This window comes from Drosophila mauritiana, chromosome 2R (assembly GCF_004382145.1).
Source record: "Drosophila mauritiana strain mau12 chromosome 2R, ASM438214v1, whole genome shotgun sequence".
Taxonomy (NCBI): Eukaryota; Metazoa; Arthropoda; class Insecta; order Diptera; family Drosophilidae; genus Drosophila; species Drosophila mauritiana.
The window spans coordinates 16,982,867-17,006,168 of NC_046668.1; the positions used below are offsets into that span (position 1 = coordinate 16,982,867).

The 23,302-nt window shown below is 43.5% G+C and overlaps 4 protein-coding genes and 1 non-coding gene across 7 annotated transcripts; 1 reads left to right on the forward strand and 4 right to left on the reverse strand.

Moving 5' to 3' along the window:
• Positions 1–79: 79 nt before the first annotated feature.
• Positions 80–150, reverse strand: Trnag-gcc. Its single transcript has one exon. It is a non-coding gene; the product is annotated as a tRNA-Gly (tRNA).
• Positions 151–523: 373 nt separating this feature from the next.
• On the forward strand, positions 524–1,138 carry LOC117136614. The gene is made up of 2 exons (XM_033297599.1): positions 524–586; positions 653–1,138. The coding sequence occupies exons 1-2, from the start codon at positions 533–535 to the stop codon at positions 1,136–1,138; spliced, it is 540 nt and encodes a 179-aa protein (XP_033153490.1). The 5' UTR covers positions 524–532.
• A 60-nt stretch (positions 1,139–1,198) lies between these two features.
• On the reverse strand, positions 1,199–18,281 carry LOC117136611 (protein N-terminal asparagine amidohydrolase). 3 transcript variants are annotated; one of them, XM_033297598.1, is made up of 7 exons: positions 12,723–12,979; positions 2,714–3,071; positions 2,451–2,633; positions 2,179–2,387; positions 1,956–2,117; positions 1,786–1,899; positions 1,199–1,524 (listed from the first exon to the last, which is right to left on the reverse strand). In XM_033297598.1, exons 2-7 carry the CDS (start codon positions 2,964–2,966, stop codon positions 1,513–1,515), a joined length of 933 nt encoding a protein of 310 aa, XP_033153489.1. In that variant the 5' UTR covers positions 2,967–3,071; positions 12,723–12,979; the 3' UTR covers positions 1,199–1,512. The 3 variants fall into 3 exon arrangements, with proteins under 3 accessions (XP_033153489.1, XP_033153487.1, XP_033153488.1); XM_033297596.1 differs by lacking the exon at positions 12,723–12,979 and adding an exon at positions 18,145–18,281 and having other exon boundaries at positions 1,200–1,899; XM_033297597.1 differs by lacking the exon at positions 12,723–12,979 and adding an exon at positions 18,141–18,281 and having other exon boundaries at positions 1,200–1,899.
• A 211-nt stretch (positions 18,282–18,492) lies between these two features.
• Positions 18,493–20,148, reverse strand: LOC117137261 (UBX domain-containing protein 6). The gene is made up of 4 exons (XM_033298623.1): positions 20,062–20,148; positions 18,996–20,006; positions 18,777–18,925; positions 18,493–18,719 (listed from the first exon to the last, which is right to left on the reverse strand). Exons 1-4 carry the CDS (start codon positions 20,113–20,115, stop codon positions 18,608–18,610), a joined length of 1,326 nt encoding a protein of 441 aa, XP_033154514.1. The 5' UTR covers positions 20,116–20,148; the 3' UTR covers positions 18,493–18,607.
• On the reverse strand, positions 19,974–20,685 carry LOC117137262. The gene is made up of 3 exons (XM_033298625.1): positions 20,271–20,685; positions 20,062–20,200; positions 19,974–20,006 (listed from the first exon to the last, which is right to left on the reverse strand). The coding sequence occupies exons 1-2, from the start codon at positions 20,554–20,556 to the stop codon at positions 20,121–20,123; spliced, it is 366 nt and encodes a 121-aa protein (XP_033154516.1). The 5' UTR covers positions 20,557–20,685; the 3' UTR covers positions 19,974–20,006; positions 20,062–20,120.
• Positions 20,686–23,302: the final 2,617 nt, after the last annotated feature.

Sequence of the window (23,302 nt, forward strand, 5' to 3'; positions counted from 1 at the left end):
TATGGATACGAATTAAAGATTTCAACCAAAAATAAATGTATTTTTTATACATTATAAAGATGTATGTATAAAAAAAATTTGCATCGGCCGGGAATCGAACCCGGGCCGCCCGCGTGGCAGGCGAGCATTCTACCACTGAACCACCGATGCTTAAACGCAACTTGTCTTACCTTCAATATAAGCTTGGATTGCAAATCCATGGGTTAATTTCTGTAAATTGATAAATAATTATAATATAAAGCTGAAGTTCTTTAAAATTAACCTAGTAAGCCGCGTTGCTAATTTACTTATTACGCAAAAGTGCACGTATTTGATATTATAGCATTTGCCTAACTTGTTAATAGTTAAAACGTGTTTTTGTAACATCGATTGTGGCCATGCCCCTTCAGCAGAACAAGTGCTTATTAACACTCACTTATAATTAAATTTGGAATATATTTTATCGACATGCAATACTCATGTTGCTATAAAATCTATAAGTTAAAGATGCACAATCCAAAATTTCGCAATTGGAGCGCTTGAATTAAGGAATATGACTCTTTGGTGGATGATAAATGGTCTTTTGATCCTGTGGACAGTATCAGTGGTAAGAATAAATAAAATAATCATAAATTAAATTTGCTGCGATAATATATTTATTTTTAATTTTTAGGGCTCAAAGAAAAGCAACTATGAAGTCCGCTTTGAGTCGATAGAAGCCGTCAACGGCAGTACCGAAACCCTTTTCCTATACCAGCTACGATTGCTCGGCAGAAACCGCATGATAAATGGAAGTCTTATTTTCTTAGAAGACTTGGACGATACGTTCGACGTCCTTTTCGAATCCCACGCATTCAAGAATGGTTGTTGGGTCAAGGGAATCGTGAACAGTGCCACCAAGCCCTGCGAATTTTTCACTCGCTACTACCTTTCCTATTTCCGAATAATATCGCCCGAATCGAATTTACCCACTACCGGTGCTGAAGTTTGTCCTTTTCGAAAGGGTACATATTATGTGAAAAACGGCGTTGCTTCTACCGAAGATTGGCCACCCATTGTCTTCAAGGGTCTTAACAGATACACCATTTCGTATCTAAAAAATGGCGAAAGTACTGGGGGAGTTCAGTTTACAATTAGTATAACAGAAACTATCACATAGTCTTAAAAATGTATAATACCACGACGAAATATATGGCATAAATGAAAATTCAATTATTTCCTTGTGTGTGTGTATGTATAGCCAAGCCATTTTTATATATTTTTCTTACATTTTTGATTACAGTTTATAGTTACAGCTAAAATGATTGCATTCGAAATTGTTTCGTTTCGTTTACACGGAATATGCGCATATATATTTAGCTAAGAATCTCTTTTAAATAGTAATAGGTTTTTTAATGGGGTTCACATAAATATTTACATGCACGTGTGCACATAGAATTGTAATAATTATTTATCGTTATATATCGCTTTTACGTTCCCAGTTCAGATCCATTTCTAAGGCTCGTCCCAAGCAACCGTCTCCAGCGTCGGAACTCAATCTTGTATCTAATTGAAGAGAGATTATGTCGCATTCATCAATTGCTATTGCTAATCGGCCAATAATTACAGCAGATACAGATTAATCAGGAAATCAATGACAATTACAGCCGAATACAATCAACTCAACGATCAAAACTTAAACAAAAGGCAAGCAGAAGCATTTGCGATGGACAGCGACAATTAACACATGCACCAGTCAATTAACACATCTGTGACATTTTCGAACTGCGTAACAACTAAACACTAAAATAAGCTTTAATATCTAACCAGCACCCAGAAGCCCGTGGCGTCATCCCGCCGGAAGTAGCGCGGCCGATTGTCCCTGAAAACGGTGACGGCGGGGAACTGATTCTCCTGTATAAACCTAATGGTGGCACGCGTCTGCAATCGAGTTATCAAGTTATGTGGCTGCACAGAAAACAAAGTAGTTCCCATACCTGAGGCGCAAAGTGAGGCGGCTCCACGTCTGGACTGGAGGACAGGTGCTGCAGCAGAAACTCATCCGTTTGGGATAGCCACAGATCAGCGCCGCGCAACGGATCGTAGTTGAAGGGTCCAATGCGTAGCATGCCCAGCGAGGAGTCGTATATATCCAGAACCTATGGAACACAGCCAAGTGGTTAGCAGGCTAACACATTGGGAAATTTGGGCTTTACTTACCGACTGTGCGCCCATGAAGATGCGAGCATCGCGTAGTTCCCGGTCGGGTCCTCGGTCTGGAAAGGAGGCCGGAAAGATCTCACCAGTCTTGATGTTCACGCCCACTCCATAGATGATGGGGCAGTTGATCTCGCCGCGCATCATGGTATTTAGCTCGCCCACGCAAGCCTGCGTCAGATCGATTTCGAGTAGGTGATTGTGGAATGATTCTGAGAAAATGATAAATGAAATTCATATAAGAACTAAAGCAAGCTGCTTAGCATTGTACTCACGCATAATGCTGAAGAATACGTCCTCGCCGTATCCCTTGGCATCCCGATAGCCACCAATCAACTGCAACTCGATGCGACCCTCCGGATAGCCGACGGCCAGCTCCTGAACCCGCGACACCATGGTGCACACAGCCTCGTCCACGCCGCTGCCATCGAAGTGCGCCAGGGCCACAGCACCAGATCCTGTTGGGAATCATTATTAGTAGGGGTTAATGAGCCAAACGACGCTTATTTATGGGGCAAAGGATATTGGGCATGCTTACCGGAGTGCCGGACCACGACGATAATACAGGTGGTGGCATCGTCGGCACCGATGATGTTGACGTGCTTGTCGTGCGGTGCAGAGGCGGCCATCTCCCGCTGACCCACGTAGAGCAGACCCACCGGACCCACCGACTTGGCCTGGATGGAGTGCAGCTGCTGGGCGTAGTCTCTGTAAACGGGATGCTGCAGGAACAGGCTGTTGGTGTCCATGGGGCAGTCGTCCTGCAGCACACCATTCAGCACGAGCACCATCCTGGCTGTCTGTTGTCTGTTGTATCCTTCCTTAACCCTCTCGCAAGGGTTTCGCTTTCGATTCGCTGGGAATTTGGCTCTCGAGCAAGATGAGTAGCAGGCAAACTAGAAGAGGTAGAGGTAACACAAAATGACTTAGAATCCAATGGAAGTGGGATATATGTATGTATATTCCCCCCCTGGTAACTCAAACTTCAACAGAAGCAGCAGCATAAAAATCAATTTACGATGCCCGCAACCGCCACAGATTTGCATGTTTGATAATAATTTCATGCAGCCGGAGCTGAGAAATATGTTTACACCTCGATCCTGCCACGGCTGACTCGTAAATTTAACCAGCTCGCGAACGAGAAGTGCTAATAAAAATGTCAAAAGTTTGGGGCCTGCGGCTGATTCGATTCCCATTCGCTCACCGGTTAACCAACAATGGACACCCCGAAATTGGTTCGCAGAGGCGTGGCCCAGAAGGGGATCGATTCCCCTTTTGGCTGACTCGTGCGTCTCCAGCGTGGAAATCTAATGAAACAATTAGAAGGCCACTGGGTGGGGGTCATCAATTTACGTAGTGTTAACCACTGCCCATATGACGACCAATTGAGGCGAACACCCCAAGTCACAGATGTCACACGAAAGTTAATAACCATTAAGTGGACGCTGCCGCAGCGAATTAGCCACCAAATGAACAACAAATTTAATAGAATTTAATAAAGCTCAACATCACCCTGTTTCTGAGTGCAATTGCAGCTCGACTTGAGTCGAGCTAATTGAATTATTTACCTACGGATGCTGTCTAGTTTCAATTAAGTGAAATAAAGACGAGTTAAAGTTCAAGTATAAGTGCATATGCGAATACGAGCGAAGTAACAACACATCGCAAGGGGGGCTCATAAACATAAATGATTACATGGGTAGCGCACAAAAAAATGTCTCGAAAAACAATTGTCTGGGCTAATTCCCGATGCAAAAATCGTTGTCTGCTTGCTTGTACAAAAAAAAAAAAAAAATAAATAAATAATAAACCAAAAGAGCAAACAAAGCTCCAAAGAATCCCCAACCAGGAACAACACTATTAACTCCGTTCGGGGTGGAAAACAATGGAAAACGTTGTGGAAAAATCAAACAGCAAAACGTGAAGAGCCCGCTCTGGATGCTGGACTTGCACTCTGAAGCTGGATGGTGGATGGCCCAGGAACCCAGCTAGGATAGCAATTGTTATGCTGGTCTCCATCTACGACTCCGGCCTGGTCTGGTCCGTTCTTGCCTGGAAGCAATTTAGCCGCGATCATGCATGAATCTTGATTAGATATTCAACGAGAAATAATTTGAAAATGATGACAGTTGGCGATAGGCTCGCTCCACTCTCGTAGCCAAAGGATGGATGGTCACAGTGAGAGAAAAGAGGTGTAGAAATAATAGTTCTAAAATACACAAGTATTTTGTGAAGATATTGGAATAGCTTCTAACTATACTACCAAAATTTACACACAAAATTGATCAAATTCATAGTAATATAAGTAATTTAGTATTAAATCGTTTTAGTTAACATACTTCAATTGAAGTAGGATTTTCTCTTGTGCAACCCAACCAACCAGGCAATCGAGCGAAGCAGGAAAAGGAGCCGCAGAATGCAGCCGATCTATGTAGGTGAGGCAGGATGACCGAGTTTTCCACCAAAACCGATTCCTAATCAAAGACCCAAAAGTTCTGTTGACTCTGGCTGAGCGGGCGGTCTTGCCAGTCAGTTCGTGCCCGGGCCAGAGATTCCCTCCACTTGATAGGCCGTCCAGCCAACCGCAATCCCAAGAAATCCCACTCAGCTAGTCAAAGAGGAGTCCCCAATCCCGCGCTGATCGATGCCAGTCGAACGGGGATGATGGCTAAGCAAAGGCTACAAAAAAGTGGCAGAAAAGGAACGCAGCAAACAAGGCCATCAGAAACGATTCAATTCATTAGGCCGGCGACGAGTCTATTAGGAGCACGGGGACTGGTCCGTGGAACTCGTTACGGTTCTGTTCTGGCTTATAACAATCACAAATTATGGGTTTGTGGCCGAGCTGGCAAAATGATCTTGTAGATTTAACACTGATAGCCCGGCCAGAAAACAGGTTCCATTCGTCTACTGTCTACTGTGGCCGGGTGCATTCTTGGCCACATGATTGATTGCAATTTTGACGAGTGCAACAACGACGGCGGCAGCAACTGCAACTGCAACTGCAACTGACAGCAGCAACAGCTACAACTGCTACTTTTCTTCTTGGCTCATGGTTTTCGGTACTCGGTTCTTCGTTCTTCTTCTCTTGCTTCTTGGTTTTGGCCAAGTAATTTACACCCAGCCTCTGCCATCGGGCTCATCTGTCCCAGTGTCTGAACAAGCTGGCCGCACACTTGAAATTCTTTTAGACAGCCCTTCTGTTTTCTTTTTTTTTTTACACAACACAATTGTCAACGAGAGCGCGAACAAATTTCAGCTAACAAAAACAAGCTGCAACACAACCGGTTCGGTTCTGCTCTTGGCCAAAATTCCGGCCAAAATGAAGAAATTGCTGGCGGGAAACTTAAGCCAACAGCAACATGTGATGTGACAGGGCGAGCGGAGGAGTTGGAGGTAGCAAATCAAAGCAAAGCCCCTTGGATCTGGCCAAATCTGAAGGCCTTCTTCCGGGTTCGTGATTTTCCATTTGCTGCTGCTGCAGTTGCTGTTGCAATTGTCATTGTTTTCCACACATTTCATGGCCAGCATGCGGAAATATTGTAAAATTAATTTCAATCGTTTGTTAATCGAAAGATAACTCTATACAGGCAGTGGAGCTGATTCTGCCCCCCACTTGTGTTGATCCCCAATAATCTGGCATTTAATGCCGCACTGACAATTTAATTTGGCCCATCTGCAGTGGATTGTTTTGGCCCTGGCCCAAGACCAGGTCCAATGGTTTTGGCCAAACGTGACTGCCAATTGACTTCCACACAATTTCGCTTTGGCACGCAAATATCGTGAGCCCGGCTACCTTCCGAGCTGAGCTGAGCTGGGCTCCCCCAAGAAATGGTCACCCATGGCCAAAGAAAAGCAAAGCAAAAAAAGAGGAGGAAATCGAAAGTTAACATTGAGTGGAAGCTGGGCTTCGTGTTCCTTTCTGGCGGTTACAACTTTCTGGGATGCCAAAATCCGCCAAAAGAAATAACAACAAGCGGAGGAATAGACCGAATTCAAGTTGACATTTCTGGCCATGTTTTTCGTGTCGTTTCTGTTTTTTTTGTTACCAACTTTGGTCTAGACCAGCGACTCTGAATCGCTGTGGAAGATGGAAATACATGTACGGTTGGCTAAGACACAAATCCAAAGTCTATAGTCGAAGATTTCCTGAATAGCTCTAATTAGAATTACCGATCGTCGTGCTCCCCGTCGTGGCTCAATGTGCTCGAATCGAATCAGCAATTCAATTTTATAATTCTATTTCATCCAGATAATGATTAATGATCATAGGTTCATTATACGCGTACTGTCATCGCCTCATTCAATTAGAAATGCAATAAAAATAACTAAAACCTATGGCTGTCAATCATTCGACAGTTGAACGGGGCTATAGATACATATTTCAAACGAGTAGGGATAGAATAAAATTGAATTGAAGTTGTTCATTGTTAAATTTGATCTAACCAAAGTATGTAAATGAATCTTGAGAATAAAGTTCCTAAAATGTATCTTTAGTATTACCCCTTAGGAGTATCTCTTTATATTTGTAAGAGCTTATCTTCTTTGTAGATTGTATAGTTTAAGAAAATGGTAGCCTTTTTTACTTGTCCATTAGTTAAGAACCTATGGATAAGGCTCCTATTTAGTATGTTATTTAGTCGCTCGGTACAAATGGCCTATTTGGCGGCATTTGCATTGCACAATTCCCTCGACTTGGCCGAAAAGGAAATTCATTTTCACACAGCAGTGCGGCCCAAGAAAGGCGAATTCTGAGTAAGTCCGTTTGTCCCATTACTAAGTTGGGATCGTCTGCCGTTGTTGCTGTCGTGTAGTATCTGCTAAGTTGCCGCTGCCTCCACATTTATTTTTTTTAGTGTATGCCTTGGAAGCCAGCTGGTTGTTTTTCCTTATTTTGTTTTTATGGCTGCTTATGCAAATGAAAATGCGACTGCGGAGCAGAGTGTGCGTAAACGCTTGCGCCTTTTGTTCACATGGATTTGGTTGTGGTTGGGGTCCGTCGATTCCGAAAGCAATGCGCTGCCGTCATGTCCAGTAATTAGCATAGCACACAGTCCCAAACGCAGTCGTTGTCTTCGGTTTTATTTTTTTGTATTTACATTTTGATACCCCTTACATGTAGTAGGGTATGCTGGGCTATGAAGGCAGACAGACAGATTTCCGGTTCTTTTCTTGATCGAGAACCCCATGTCCGTTTGACCGTTAATCTGTCCGTTTGGCCTGTCCGTAAGTAGAATATCTTCTACATCTGAAGGTGAAGAACCCCAAGTAATGGGTATCTAATAGTCGAGTCACTGCACTGACGCGTTCCTTCTTGTTTCTCTGATATTGTTGCTGTTGCTGCTTGACAACCGCGGCACTTTGTTTGTCGTCCTCTCCTCCGCAGTTGCACTCGTCAAACAAACGCGCCGTCGGTTTGCATTAGCTGAAACCAAAGTCTGACTTACTCTAACTAAGTTAAACTCGTTTGGCTTTTATGGACTGCGCTCTACGCTTCGCGTACTGAAAAATGAACTGCGAAATTCTCGGAAAATCGCTGCACTGTTGATATGTTATATGGATTATTATTGAGCAGCCTAGAATCTGTAATTTCAACAAAATTCGTCTGCGATCGGAAAATTTTATATTTCTAGGGATCTTAATATAGCTGCGCAGTATCTGAGTATCTTTTAGATTTTAATAAATATTTTCATATTATCTTTAGCTAATTTCAAGGGGTTTTTGCGCCAAAATATCTCGTAGTAGTCTCGAATTGCCGCAAATTCCGATCAAGGATTGCCCATCTGGTCTTGTATGATGCGCCGCCAGCGTTGAATATTTGCTAGCGCAATTGGACATGTTTTCCGTGGGCTCATTTCTGTTTTTATGGCCAAAAAGCACACACCGACACATATACAAAACAACTGCAGCAGCAAAAAAACGACAAAAGTCCACAGCAGTCGGCTGGCATTTACAACATGCCTACAACGTGGTAATGGTAATGCCAACTCAACTGCAGCAACACCGCCAAAAAACACAAAAAAAAAAAATGTACGAGTATTTTGTATCTTATATATTAAATGCTGAATGTAACATTAGAGTAAAGTAATCATTTTTAAGTAATTTCCAAAGCTAGAAAATTTAAACGAAATTTTTAAAATTTTTGCAAATTAAAAGTGAAGCAAAAATCTTGAGTATTTTTATATCATTCTTTAGGTTTACAATACTATGCAATAAATATATTAACAACTATTAAAATAGTATGAAATTAAGAAAAGAAGATTTAGATAGAATTAAGTAAAAAGTATGCAATTTTTTTTAAAGTGCACTGCACCACTGAGGCGGCTTGTTGGTCCGTCTTGGAATACCAAATTTCATAGCGGTACACTGCTAAATATTTTGATGCAACAGGCGGCATGCAACAGCAGGAACAACAACAACAGCAACCACAAATGACTACGTGCGGGGGCGGAGGTTTGTTTTTATAGCCGCCCAATCGAACCTCCCTCCCCCCACCCCTCCGGTACGATGGTGCATGGCTATATGGTATGTGTGCACCACCGGTTTGATCTTGGGCATTCATTCCGCATGCGGCACTATAATTTATAACAACTGCTGAAGGCGCTCGCCGAATGTGCGACTCTTGCGGCTCCTCGGCTCCATCTATCCAACGCTTCTCTTGCTCTTGTCCCCAACTCCTTTCTCTTCGTCTTCGTCTTCTTTCTTCTGCCTCCCGCCACCTTCTTTACCCTCTTTATTTTTATTTTCTTCCCCCAAACCGGCGTACGCGATGCGTTCATCCTTTGTGGCCAGAAATTGCAGCTCATTGTTTGGCTTTGCCTTTTGTATACCCTTTGCAACGGGTGGCATGATAAGCGGTTATCACTCGAGGCTTCAGTGATCTTCTTGGAACATTTTTTCAGAATTTGTAGTTTACCAAATCTTAAACAATCAATTTGGAAAGTCACAGGAATTACCAGAGTTTAAGTGTCACTTGTATATATTCTTCATCCAAAAGCGTACTTTTCTACTTATGGTACTCATCATACCATCATATAAAATTATATCACATCATATCCAATACATAGTACTATATCTTCCTTGAAGAATTTCTATAAAATCCATGACGAAACAAAACGTATGGTGGCCTAACTATTATCCATATACAAGCATTTAATTCCATTCATTTCTAGGGTATATAGATTTCGCCACGAGATTTGTCACTCCTCGATTTTGTGGAGTGGAGTGGCAGGCACGCCTCTATCTGCAATGTGCGATCTATTGCGACGGGCGCTTTCCTTTGAGCGGAGCAACTCGGTCCGCGAAGCTGGTTGGGATTGTGGGAGATTGGATGGCTCTGGCTCTGCCTGGTTTCCTGCTAACAGAATGGAGCACTGCTGGCCGGGATGTTGTAGCTGGGAGCATCTAATGGCCGGCGGACGCAGCTCCATTTCACCTGAGATTGATAGCGGTTGACGACGTGGCAGCTATTCGGCTTCATTTCGTTTTGAAAGGCTTTCGAAAGAAACCTTTGTGATTTGGCCAGGTGAAATATATATATATGAATACTGCGCGATGGGATCTGAATAGATTCTCGTCGAGGCTGCTGGACGGTGTGTCTCCTTGGCTTGATTTATAGGAAGCGATTGTGCATTTTGCAAATTACGATGTCTCGGGAGCTCTGCGGATTATTCGCTGCCCGGCATTATTAATACGAGAATGCAGGCAGGCCAGGCGGGCAGGCACACCGGCTATAACAACATCATCATCGTCGGCTCTTTGGCCTCCAACTGGTCCGTGCTCCTTCCGCTGATTGAATCTTTTATGTGTGGATTTAGGAGCCATCAGCAGACGGGGCCGGAGTTGAAATTAAATATTTATTAAATCGACAGCACACTCACACAATAGCATATAAATCAGCTTAGAAACTATTCAATGAATATTCCAATCAATAGACCATCGCACACAAAATAGATGAGTAGGTGGGTGATGTTGTTGCCGAAGCTTTAGAAAATCTGTGACCCCTTCTCTCGCAAAGTCGCAGGAGGAAATTAAAATGTTGGGCAGTGAGATGGTTAAGACTGAGTTAGATTAGTGAAAGGACTGAGAAGCACAACAAAAGCACATATAAATTTGTAAATGAAATTGGTAATTATTAGTTTAAGCAGCAAACAAACAGTTCACATACACTCAGAATATGGTTTGATTTTCTGTAACTATGTGTACATTTCATTGCCGTTTTCGAGTCCCTGTCCCTACATCCTCTGCTGATGCAACCTTTCAACTTCTGTCGAGAATCTATTGCAGCAATTATGTCCTTTTCTTGCAAGGACCTCTGACGAGCAGACAAGTTTGGGGACAAAGAGGGAGTCGCAGGCGTTCCAAGTCATTGTCCTCGGGTTACACTGACCAATTTCGAAAAGCACAAATTGAGCTGCACTCACCTGGCTGCCACCAGGGGTTACCCATGCCTCCAGTCCAGCTCGGAGTTAGTTTAATTAATTCAGCATCGGCATCGGCATCGATGGCTGTAAACAAGCTTTTGGCCAACAGGCCCGTCTTTGACAGCTTACTCGAAAAAGGGGTGTACACTGGACGGGCACTTGTCGTCAGTCAGTCAGGCGACGAGCTCTTTTTCGGCCCCCATTGTCTCAAGGAAATCACACACATACACGTACACAAGCTGAAAGAACTTTGACCCTTGACCCGGAGGAGCTGGCTGCTGGGAGAGTCGCCTACGAAGTTGTGAAGTTGCCTTCAATTAGCGCTTTGGACACAGATATTAGTTGGAAAAACAGTTACTCCAATTTTTAATGACATCTTTTGTGTGTTTTTTTCCTTTTTTTTTTGTTTTTGGAACACCCAATGTAACTGGGAGAGAGTTGGCTGTTTGGGGCGTTAGCACATCCATATCTATATACGTACATATTACTCGGAGTCTGGCGGTCGCCATAAAAGATCTTCGAGGGAAAAACTAATTACACAAGTCGTAAAGTCTTAACAAACCTAAAAGGCAGGCCAAATTAGATCTCCCGACATCTGACTGAAGTGTACTGAGTTGATCTGACTCATGGTTCGTATATAGACATATGTTGTCTACCTTTGTATTGTATTATCAATTTTTTTTTTCATAAATAAGGTGTTTTTTATATATTCAACACATGTAAGCTACAATTTCATAAAAAATAAATGCAATATTTGTGTATTTATTTTGTTATATTTGTATTATTATGAGTTAATTAAACTGCATTAACTTTTAAATCTGTCAGTATCGGCATAATACAAAATGATTATATTAAATTAATCATTTGTTTACGTACTTCCTATCAGCGAATGGAAGCACAGGCATCTAGAAAAGTTCCTTCTTTTTCCTGACTCAACCAAAAATGTAATCTATTTTTATTTAGCTATATTATGTGCCTATTAAATAACACACAACAACAACAGTGTAGCCGACTATCAGTTGAAAACTAAACGAACACATTTAGGTACTTGTTCTTCGCCTCTTTTTTTTCTCCTATCTTATATGGACAGAGATGGCCAGGCTACAATTATTTTTAGACCAGCTAATATTGATCATCCAGCCGGGCTTGATTGATCGCCAGGGATAGCCGATCCTCAGACTCCTTTTCCCAGAGCCCACGATCATCGATTGCACTGGCGATCGATCGATCCACTGGCCGGCGAAATAAATTGTTGCTACACGTATAAGACATCGTGTACGACAAGTTAAGACAACGATCTGCTCGCCTCTGCAACTTCAGATGGGAGTCTTGGTTCTGGCCACGGTATCCACCGATCCACCGATCCGCATCATGTGGCGTTGGTCGCTGCAGGATCGCCAAGTCTGTGCATCTGCACAGCGAAGATCTCTAAACTCCTTCTGCGATTGCGTGGACACTATTGCGCAGTGTGTCTATATCATTAATTAATTTAATCACTCGAACATGATTTCACTGTGCGCGCCTGCTCGTTGTCGCTGCCAGTAGTTCTCACAAAAGTTATTAATTTCGAAATGGTGATCGATAGGCGGGGAAAACCCGTCGGGAAAATCGAAGATAAGCCGCCTGCTAACGCTGCGAGCTGAATGGAGCAACACAATATAGATCTCTGATGCATATTACTGAATAATCAGCGTCGTCGGCTTATCAGCTCCTCGCAGCTCGGATCCCCATCCTCTATGTATATTCCATAAATATTAACGATCTTCAAGCGATGCGAGATAAGAAGGCATTCGTATTTCGTGAGTGTTCCTTCTAAAACTGGGAATTTGAATCTGGAAGCGGATGGACTGCTAGATAGGCAGAACTCACTTTCGTTGGCATACATCGATTATTATTTTGGAGGCGTATTAATAACCTCATAGGCTGCTTTAGAATTTAACATTTCTTGGAATTGGCAAATTCCCACTTATTTTTCTAGAATGGGTTATACATTTTTTGAACATACCCAAGAATGTATTCCTTGACTATACTACTTCTTTGCACATAAGTTGTATTATAAATGATATATCTTTAAAATCCATGTACTTTGTATTGCTTACTTGAGCATTATCTTCTAGAACTTACATTGAATTCCAATTTCTCACTGCACTAAATGGGATCTATATAGATTTTAGCTTGAGGATTGTTATCTTTCACTGATTTTCACAAAGCCATCGGCATATCTTTACAATAGTTGTGATAGGTAACTTTTATTAAATAAAATAAATATAAATATTTGTTAATTCTAAATTATAACTGAATTTGTAAGTTATTTTATTTGTGTGGAACTGCGTATGCGCCAAAGTTTCCGCGAGACGCAAACCGGAAAGAGACTGAAAGGCAACTGAGCCGAAAGTCCAAGTCGAAGTCGACTGGCGAATGGAGGGCTCAAAAGACACTCGGCGAGAATAGGAGAGAGGAGCGCCAGCGCCAAAGCCTTTGGAACAGTTTTCAGTTGAGCGTCCGTTGGGCAGAAAGGGAGCGCATGCTTGTTGCCGGTAATCTAATTGGACCCCAAGACGAGTCGCTGCTCTCTCTCGAGCCAAGCTCAACAGCAACGAGCCTCTCGCTCTCCCAACTTGTGGAGCCTCTCTGGAGTGGTGCGAGCGGGACGGCGGCTGGAGCAACACGTGTTCTTATCAGTTGGCTATTGAGTGCTTTCCTTCAGATGAGTAATCCCAACTCGATTGAAACGGAGTGGAGTGGCTATTGTTTGAGTTTATCTTAATTTCATCAAATGCCGGTCAACTGTGCCACTCGTTCTTTTTTCTAAGTGGTCACTCATTCACTTGGGGTTGCACTTCTGTGCTCCTTCTAATTGGTCAGTGGCCAGTGCTTTATGTACCAGCAACAAATGCCCCTATATTTTAAGTAAAAGCCAAAAAAAAGGGTTCTTTTGTGAACGAAATTATGAGTTATGCCAATTTATAACCATAGAAATTAATCTAATTTAATCGTATCAGCTGTCCATTAAATTTCTATAAATCTGTTGTTCAAGGGTAATGAAAATATATTCTTTTTACTCCTTGTAATCAATCTACTTACAAATGCATCGTTTCATATTAATATAAGACCAGAATAATATTAATATTTCATATTTTTAGCCATATATAAGAAGGCTCGGCTTAAACAGCTATTTGTCTTCCTTAAGCCCTAGAAATGATGAAGTTTCCAATGAAAATAGATTGTATTGAAGAATCCCTCGAAACTGGAGCACAAATTGCAGCTCTCCATCACTCGCATTCCGACCTCCTGCCAACTCAATTTTGCCAACATTTTACCCCAAAATGCAACCTTTTCTACACATCCCCCCCTTCCCCCTCCTCCAACACTGACCACTTCATGCCGAAGTTGGCTCAAAAGCCATTACGCACCGCTGTGAGATTGTAATCTAAGCTCTTGTTATTGGAGCAGGCAGGGATTTAATTAGACAAATGTCCTACAATTTGTAATGTCATTTTTCTCAGCAGTTGCGGAAAATCCGAATGTAAAACTTTTCGGTGTTGAAAATGCAAAAGGTGAGCGAAGAAATGTTGGAGGTGGGGGGCGTGGCGGGGCAGGCAGATAACACCCGAAGTAAAGAAGGAAATATGTCTAATTTTGCACCATGTGGACAGTGGTCATTATTTTGGCCAGTGATGGACGCAGGGGCGTTTCAAAAGGGCGGGGGGGTGATACCAGGTACCAGAAAATCTTCGTGCCAAGCCAGCTCTTATCGCGCCCTCTCTTTCTCGCCCCCCATGGCCGTCTCTTTCTGCATACGAGTGTGAGTGTGTGTGTGTGAAACAGCATGCGGTCCGTCGACAAAAAATGAGATTTGCTGACCGGTGGTCATTAAAGCACATTTACAATGAGCCAAGCCATGTTGGCTTGTGGCTAACATGGTCTTAGCCAAACTTAGCCACCTCCCACCCCCCTCTACTGCAAATCCCCCCCCACCCCTTTATTTCACACAGCCATGCAAAATGACCACAGAGACAAGCGATCAAATCGATGCCGAAATTAATTTATCTTGGCACTGGCTACCAAAATTTGACAAATTGCAAATGTGTTTGAAATTGACTGCAGTTGCTAGGCCAAGCGATTGGGATGGTTGAGTTTATCGAGGGGGTACGTTATAAATTGAACGAGCTGCCGGTCCCAATAGCCAATAAAATGTACATTCGACTTTTGCAATATCTGATCGTTTTAATTATGCTGTTTAATCACAGCGAATTTGGCAGTACAACATTGTTGCAACGAGTTTTGCATATTATGAAACTGTAAACTTTTATATCGTTGAAAAGTATCTGAAAGATAGAAGGATTTCTTTCTGAGCCTATAGAGTATGTGGATATATTTATAGTCTAATCCATACGTTTGATGGAAAAATTAAGTTTTTTACACAGGAAAATATAGTAGCTGAAGTGTTGGGATTAAGCTAGTAAATCTGAAAGATACACGTCAATACTATCCACATTTAAATTGAAGTTTGTACAGTTATAATATAGTTATGATAGGTTATAATCGTAAGTTATGATAGGTAACTCTTTGAAGAAATATTAGTAGGATTAGTAGTTTGTAGGTCCAAACCCCATATTAATATTTCAATAGCGTAAAGTTTCTGCCACTACATCACGGATTATGTTACATTTTAGCTGACAAACCGAAGGGAGGCCGAGTCAATTAATCTTATCAAGTGAACTGTGCAAGATTTCCCTAGCAATTGCCTAGGTTGAGGTCCAACCAAACGCAACCCGATGAAGCACCCAGCCACTCCGGTCCAGAAAAACCGCACCCACCATCTCAGCCGCACTGTTGATTGCACTAATTGGCGATGAGCGTGACCATCGGACGATGGACATCGACATCGACTGCTGGACAACGATGATGATGGCGATGTGGATGGGGATGGGGATGAGGAGCTGGCTGAGACAATGAGACAAGATTTTCATTCATAAAACACTCGCTGAGTGGACCGGAAGTTCTTATTTGATTGCGAATTGTGATAGGTTGCATGGTAGGGTAAATTGGAGCATATCAATATCTTGATGATGACATTTTAATGATTATTGAAGTTCTATTCTAACTTGTTCAGATTGGTGGTTATTATTATTTATTAAAGAAGATACATGTATATTCCATTTTTATCGAAATCAAAAGAGTATAGTTGCTTCCGGTTTCCATAAATATCATTTCTTCCTATGCCAGTTGTGTCGCCCAAGTTCAGTGGTGTTAATTAAAGCACAAGCCTTAATTGTGGTTATTTATTTGTTTTTCCCGTCATAGGGGAAGTATTTCCGCCAGGAGCGAACATACGCCGCTGTCTTCCTGCTCACTTTTCGGGATCGCATTTCCTTTGGCCCCCCGAGTTCGGGGTTCAAATGCAGGCAGAAATATGCAAATTCAGGGCGCTTGCGTGGAGCGATAAAAACAAATCGAAAAGCGAACCCATTGCTTGCTAACCGATTTCCACTTCAATTTCGAGCCGGGTCATAAACATGCCCGGCGTATTGGAGGAGTTCTTGCCCACTCGGCAGCGGGAATGTGCATGGGAATGGGTCACGAGCTTGGCGGAGCAAGCTAAATGCTTGTTAAAGGGCGGGTTCGCAATGGTTGCCGTTTTGCGGGCAATGCGGTTGGTGGTTCGTGGGCAAACCACAAAAACAAATCAGCCGGAGAGTGGAGGCCGCCCGGCAATTGGCAAATTCGATTTGCAATTTTTGCACCGGCGCCGGAGGATTCGCGAAAGAAGTGCCAAAACTGAGCTGAGCTGCTGGGTTGAGCAAACAATTTAGAATGAAGTGCAATCGGGAGTCAGGAGAGTTGATTTGCAATTTCATGGCAGCGGCAATTTGCACCTCATCATCATCATTATGTACTGCCAGATATTCTCCGCCGGGTGATGATCTCTCAATCGTTCAATCAGGCGGCGCAGCGAGGCGAGGCACGTGCAGGTTGCAACCTGCCAATGGCTAACTGCTAACCCCTAACCCGGAATCCCTATCCACATCCCCATCTCCTGTCCCAAAAAAGAGAAGACAACGATCCTCAGGATGTCCCACATATTTCTCGCTATCTCCCGACAGAAACAAACTATTCGTATCATTTTGGAATTTCTGGCCTGGCTGTGCTGCAGCTGGGCCGAAACCAGGAAGTCTGCCTGCAACAAGTTGCCGCCGCAGCAATGAGAAAAATTTCGCTAGATAAATAATGCATATCTCACGCACTAGCCTCGCGGACCAAAGTTGAAATAAGGCTCTATTGTACACAGAGAGAAAGAGTCTTGCATGTAAGCTTAAGTTTCAAGGGGTTTGTTTAAATACATATCTTAAAGTTAAATCATTAAAACAGGCCACTTAATTGAAGTGAGCATCATTTAAGAACTCTAGCTTCCCAACTTTGGCGACATTTTTCCCGGTGCAGCTGCAGCCGTTGCCTTTGGCCGTTTAATGAAGGCCTAGATCCGCTGCCCGGCCATAATAAGCAATGGCCAACAATGAAATCTTTGGCTCCAGCCCAGGCCAATTTATGCGATGGCTTGCAGTCTCTGGCTTTCTGCCTGCTTTTTATTTGGCTTCTCGTGGCTGCGTGTTTCGATTTGGCGCGATTGCTTGGCTTAATTTAAGCCCTGAGCCGTAGAGATTCGTTAATGTTTGATTTTGGCTGCTTTTCTATTTACCTTTTCCCAAGATCAAGCGAGATTTACGCCAAATTGCCAGTGCCCGGAGCCTGGGCGAAGCACTCCCCAATCTACCCACTCCTCACTCCTCCGCTGACTCTTAGTTTGGCCGTTTTCGATGCCGCCGTGATAGACAGTAAAGGCCAACTGCGAAATTGGTTCATTAAATGCAACTGTTTGTTTAGTAACATGGAAGAAGCCAGCTTGGGATTAGGATCAATGCTCCAGTTTTGGGCTCCCACGAAATTCAAATTTGTATGTACTTTCTCATATCGTGTAAATGTTTTGTAAGCTAAAGGGATTCATCTTATCTTACTAAAGTGCTCTTTGTTTACTATATTTGTTGTAAGTTAATGAGCCTGGTTATATTGTTTTAAGTTAATAATCATATAAAATCAATCATATAAGCTCATATCGTATAGGTTAAAAGAGGGTTGATTATTGAGCTAAGTTCCAACCAGTTTCTAAAAAGTGACAGCCCTGCGATCAAGCTGCCTGCTTAATTAGTAGTCCGCATCAACAAATTGCACCCACATGCTATTAATAATTCGATAATGGTCAGAAAAAGTCGCGTGGAGTGGGAAATTACAGTGGGCCACAAGTTTTCAGCGGAACCACGCGATGCGCTGACCGCACCAAAGAGTGCGGGAAACTTCCAAAACAGGCGTAACATATTGCTCCGCTTATTAATAGCATTATTTATGACTTTTACAACCCCAAAAACTAATGTGACTAAGCAACAATTAGGCATATGTTAATCGAAATATGGCCAAAATGCAATTGGCCGCACTTTGTTATTGTTTGGTACAAACATATGATTCTGGCTAGACTTGCGTACTCACTCACATTTACATAGCACCAAAATGGTTGCGCGATTCGTGCACTTTTCGCAATTCCTCACAACTCACAGTTTAAGCTCATAGTTAAATAATAATTCGTTAATTTCTACTTGCTAGCGTTGCAATTTTTGTTTATTTTTGCACTAAGTAAGACCGTATGCAGGTAAGCTTAAAAGCCCACCTGAAATACCGCAGCCGAAAAGATACCAAACAGCTGTTTGACGCACAGTGGTTTTAAAGTATGTATTTAGTTAAGCAAATATATTAAAAATGTTTAATATAAATATATTTTAAACGAACAAGTAGCAACAGCAGCAAAACTAGCTTAATAACCAATTTAATTTAAAGGCATTTCTTTTGTGTAAAGTGCGTTTATAATTGATTTTGAATAATAGATTTGAAAGTAATAAATAACAGCTCTGTTATAATATAAGGGACAAATACCGCTGAATATATGGGTTAAAGCACTTCTACATAGCCTGCACCAGCATTAGAAGGTCTTCCTTTAAGTAGTTTATATCCGTTTGCAAGGGAGCGGGCACGTCATTTGCGCTAAACAGCAGCAGAGCGTTGGGAATGAGTCTGAAATGAAGGAGATCCTGTAGTGCTTCACCTAAAACACATTATTGCATCACTCACTTGCAGTCATATAGTGTCTTTTCCAAGTCCTCATCGCCCAGTTTGCCTTCGCTGTTGGACACCAAGCTGAAATCCAGGCTTTCGTCCGCCAGGCAAGATTGCACAAACTCGAACACATCGGCTATTTTTTCGTACACATTGAAAGTGCCCTGAAAATGTTGATTCATTCACCTTATTACACAAAATTACTTCAGATGTCATCATCGCGGAATGGCTTACTTGTATAAGGAGTCCATTGGGAAATTTAACCCTGACTAAAGCGTATCGATACATGCGCAAATTGCGCTGCTCCTCGCGCTCCCGCATCGCCTTTGTCCGCAGCATCTGTGACTGGGCAATGGCCTCGGTTCGCAGCTGTTGCTCTTTCTTGATCTCCTCCGGCGACAGGCGATAGAACTCGTCGGGTAGGACGACACGACGTGCCTGCGACGGAAGTAGGACCTTAATGTTGCGATCCAGCTCCAGGGGAATAATTTCCGAGCTCTTGAGAGCTTCCACTAGTGTGGGCAAGTCGAGATCCTTCTCCGTCTGCTCTTTGGTCCACAGAAGGAAGGGTTCGTCATCAATCTGGACCTGGCTGAAGCCAGCTGCTTGCAAAACATCCAGGGCACCCTCCACGTAGCGCACCTTCTCGCTGAAGATTTTGTTGGACATTCGTATCTTGCAGAACTTCTCCTCCTCGGGATTCTTGATAAGATTCTCCAGATATCGGATTAGCGTGGCAATGCACTCGTCGGCCTTCTCCTTGACATTGCAATTGTGGATGATCAGGCAGGCGGTGAGGCCGCGATCTGACTCCAGCTGCTGATAGAGAAACTCTTTGATGCGAACCTTCCACACGCTCTTGGGTAGAATCTCCTCGCTGATTAGGGGGCAGCGGAAGAAGACGCCCTCGCAGGCCAGGTTGCGAGTGTCGCCGCCGGAAGCCGATGTGGATGTGCTGGTCGTAGATGCCGTGCCCATGGCTTCCTCCCTCTGGCGACGCTCTGCCTCCAGCTCTCTTTTAGCCTGTGCCTTCACCGCCGACAGCGAGGTATTGAAATCCCTGGATGTTTTCTTGTCAATGCGCGCCAGTGCCGCACTTGCAGCTGCCCTGGCCTCGTTACTTATTTCATTTCGCTTTGGTGGCACATAGGCCTCGTACTTTTGGCGGGAACTACTTGAAGGAGTCTCCTGTTTGGGGGAATTCAGCTTGTGGCCAGTGCCCATGCCGCTGCCACTTAAATTGAGCTGTAAACGAACTTGGTAAGGGATCTACAATACCTTGGCTAAAGAAAGAACCCACCTTAAAGGCAGCCTCCGCCTTCTTCCGCGAAAAGAACTTCTTAATCTTGGACATGGTTTCTATATGCGCGGCGAGTGTTCCTTGGGCAGCTTCAACTTGGCCACCGACAATTTAAGCTCCTCGATTTCCTTGAGCGTGCCTGAAATGCAAGACATGGCCTTCGTTAAAGCAAACTTATCGTAATATCCTGATTTTAAGCAGATTCCTACTTGGCCTGACAAACTTCTCCGTAATGACTTGGCCGTAAACGGACCACGAATAGCCGGCTAGTACGCAGGTGCCCAGAAGCAGCACGATGAGCACCTTCAGCAGCGTCGCCTGCAGATCGGTGAAGGCAATGGGTCCGTTTTCCCAACGAAAGTCACCGGTCAAGGATTCCAGATTTCCGCGCAGATCGACTGCTGCCGTCAGTGCAACGCCAGCAAATTGCTCCACTTGTCGCGCAATCGACTGCAACGTTGAATTGAACGATTCCACGTATAAATTGAAACTCATTGCCTGATGGGGAAGTGCCAACCAATGTGTGTAATACGTTTTCCACTCAATCCTTTGTTTATATTCGCAGCATTACCCTAATTTCATCAACACTTTTTTTTTTCTGCTGGTGTGCCCGTTGCTGGTCTGTGTGTAAATACCTACAGGATTTTAAAAATACCAAATGAAAATGCGTCAACAGCTTACTTATCGATAAAAGTATTTCGCTGCTTTTCAGTGCTGGTTAATTTCCAAATGCTTTGTTTTGGCGCCTGCTTTTAATTTAAATTGTAATTTTCGAATCATGAGAGGGGAGGGGGGGGGCTATTATTTATGGATTGCCCAGAGGGGTTCTGACCTTATTCGATTTGCCTTGATTTCTGCACCCGCATCCTGTAATTAATTTATGCACCTGCTATTGACCTTATTCAGTTCCTGAAGAAGTGAATTGAACATTATTTATGGCGTTTTTATTAAGAATATTTTCTACATTTTTTATATAGCTTATAATTTTAAATAATTGATTATAAAATTTGAAACTTAAAAAGTAAAGACCATTTTGTTAAAATATTTGTGTATTCAATTCCAAAATATTTGCCACCTTGGATTATTTTAAAATAATTTCGAAACGCCTCGCTCCTTTTCCACTGTGTGCTTACATAATGAAATTTTGGGGAGCACACGCCCATTTTTTTTTATATGCAGGGCCAGCTGTCGTAATTGAATGATTTTCGATCGTTTCGCCAAGTGCTTTTGCTTCCTGTAATTTCCGGCGATTGGAGCCTGGGCATCTCTCTTCCTTTCGCATACTTTGCGATTGATTTTCGATGGCATCCTTGAGCGTGTTTTTTAGCGCAAGTGATATGGCCAAGTGGGGAGCAGAGTGCCGCAGCAGCAGGAGGAGATTGGGGATGCCTATCTGGGGGCGGGGAGATCACGCTCCAGCGATGCGCTGCGGGTTCAACAGCCAGCCGAAAGTCGAGCGGAGGCCAAAGAAGAGAAATCTCTTGCAGCTTATGGCTTCCGTATGCGCCATGCCTCGCGCTCCACTGACTACGTGGATGCGGAGATGGCCCCCATCTCGGTGTGTTGCTTCTCTCTTAGGTTTTAGGTTTTGTGGCTGCTTGGTCTCTGGCTTTCTGCAACTTCAATTACGCCAGCAGCCAACAGACACAAATGTCTATTCTATTCCGCTCCGCCTTGCTTGGCTTTATTTATGCTGGCTCATTTTTCCGTGGCGACTGTTAGTTAGGCAAAATGTCGACGACTTATAATTCGAGCAGCGTGTAAGATTTTCCTCCATCGGCTTCGTTCTGCTCTGGTCCGTTGGTTTCGGTATCTGTATCTGGCTGTGGCTCTGTTTGCCATCGCAATCAGCAGTCTGGGCATTCGAGACTCGAGTCCAAGGCGTGTCTGCAGCCCCATCTTCTGGCAAGACAAGAGCACTGTGTCCCATGGCCATTATATCTATCACCATCACGCGATATGTTCTCACTTGCAACCGGGCTGCAACTAACCATCATTCAACGTCATTCCCAGCCATTCCCAATCCCATTCCATTCCAGCCACCATCGCATCAGTTGCAATTGCAGTTGCCTGCCCCCAACTCCTCATCATTGCAGTTTTTTTTTGTTTTGCGCAATTAAAATTCCACAAATGCCCGGATGGGAGGGACTGCTGGGGGGAGGGAGTTCTGCGCACCCAGAGCCATCGAAAGGAATGCAAGAGTGGCGCGCATGCGCCGTCGTCCGGCGTCATTCGCATTGCAATTGTTGTTATCAGCCGCCATGCGCCGAACCTGAAAAACTAGTTCCAATCGCCAGCTGAAGACGGCGAGTTGTGTGTGGCCAAGTCTGCGAAGGAGAGAGAAGAAAACTGGGCTCCCAGCAATGGAGGGGTATGCTGGAATACAGGAAAATATAAGGCTACCAAAATAAAAGATTCAAAGATTTCATAACTATATAACCAATTATATTCACAGCTCGAATACGTCATATTTTGTAGTTCTTAAGTTAAATGTTGGAGTTTATATTAAAAAGTTAGCATGCTTCCGAAATTCAGCTTAATATGACTTTCTACTGATATGCAGTACTTGTATTATAAATGTATCTGAAAGATACTCCACCTGTCGATCAGTCTGGCGCACCTGCTGCACTCCTGCTGGCGTGCCTCTTGCACGAATTTCACGGTTGGGAAAGCCAGTAAAAGCAGCAACCATTTGGCCAATGCCTTGGCTTTTCTTTTGTTTTCACCCGTGGCCCAAAACTGGTTGTGCCAATTTATGGCCAACATAGCCGTGACTTTGTGCTCGCTGCGCGAAAGTCAAGGTAAGAGACACTGGACACAGCCAAGGGTTTCCTTTCCCACTGCCTGTGGTTTTTCGTTTTATAAATATTATTTATTTTCTTATCTCCGGTTGATAGTGTCTTGATTGGGCGGCCAGCCGAGTCGGTGGAGTTGGAGGCGGGGAATCTGGCTCGCTCATTAAAATTTATGCACAGGAAACGGAAGCGCCGCAGACGACGAGCAGACACAAAGTCGCTGCTTCTCTAGGCCTCCTGATGATGATGGTCCTCCTTGGTGGCTCCGTGCCTCATGCCAATCGCCACTCCCCACTACCCATCCCTTGGTGCCACAATCTTTGGCTACGCAAGCGGCGTGACAAACAGGCAGAAAGTGTCACTCAAATTGGCCGCAAAATTGAAAGTGATGACACGCCCACACAGTCACGTTGCCTTGCATAAGCAAGCAATTGGATGGGAAGTTC

Excerpts from the sequence above, each read along its gene's own strand:
- LOC117136614 (XM_033297599.1), top strand. The coding sequence starts at position 533 with ATGACTCTTTGGTGGATGATAAATGGTCTTTTGATCCTGTGGACAGTA. Across the intron at positions 587-652 it reads TCCTGTGGACAGTATCAGTG|GGCTCAAAGAAAAGCAACTA; the intron begins GTAAGAATAAAT and ends TTTAATTTTTAG.
- LOC117136611 (XM_033297598.1), bottom strand. The coding sequence starts at position 2,966 with ATGGTGCTCGTGCTGAATGGTGTGCTGCAGGACGACTGCCCCATGGAC. Across the intron at positions 2,634-2,713 it reads CGTCGTGGTCCGGCACTCCG|GATCTGGTGCTGTGGCCCTG; the intron begins GTAAGCATGCCC and ends GATTCCCAACAG. Across the intron at positions 1,900-1,955 it reads CGCCTCACTTTGCGCCTCAG|ACGCGTGCCACCATTAGGTT; the intron begins GTATGGGAACTA and ends ACTCGATTGCAG.
- LOC117137261 (XM_033298623.1), bottom strand. The coding sequence starts at position 20,115 with ATGTCCAAGATTAAGAAGTTCTTTTCGCGGAAGAAGGCGGAGGCTGCC. Across the intron at positions 20,007-20,061 it reads AGGCGGAGGCTGCCTTTAAG|CTCAATTTAAGTGGCAGCGG; the intron begins GTGGGTTCTTTC and ends GTTCGTTTACAG. Across the intron at positions 18,720-18,776 it reads AAGACACTATATGACTGCAA|ACTCATTCCCAACGCTCTGC; the intron begins GTGAGTGATGCA and ends CCTTCATTTCAG.
- LOC117137262 (XM_033298625.1), bottom strand. The coding sequence starts at position 20,556 with ATGAGTTTCAATTTATACGTGGAATCGTTCAATTCAACGTTGCAGTCG. Across the intron at positions 20,201-20,270 it reads GGAGAAGTTTGTCAGGCCAA|GCACGCTCAAGGAAATCGAG; the intron begins GTAGGAATCTGC and ends CTTGCATTTCAG.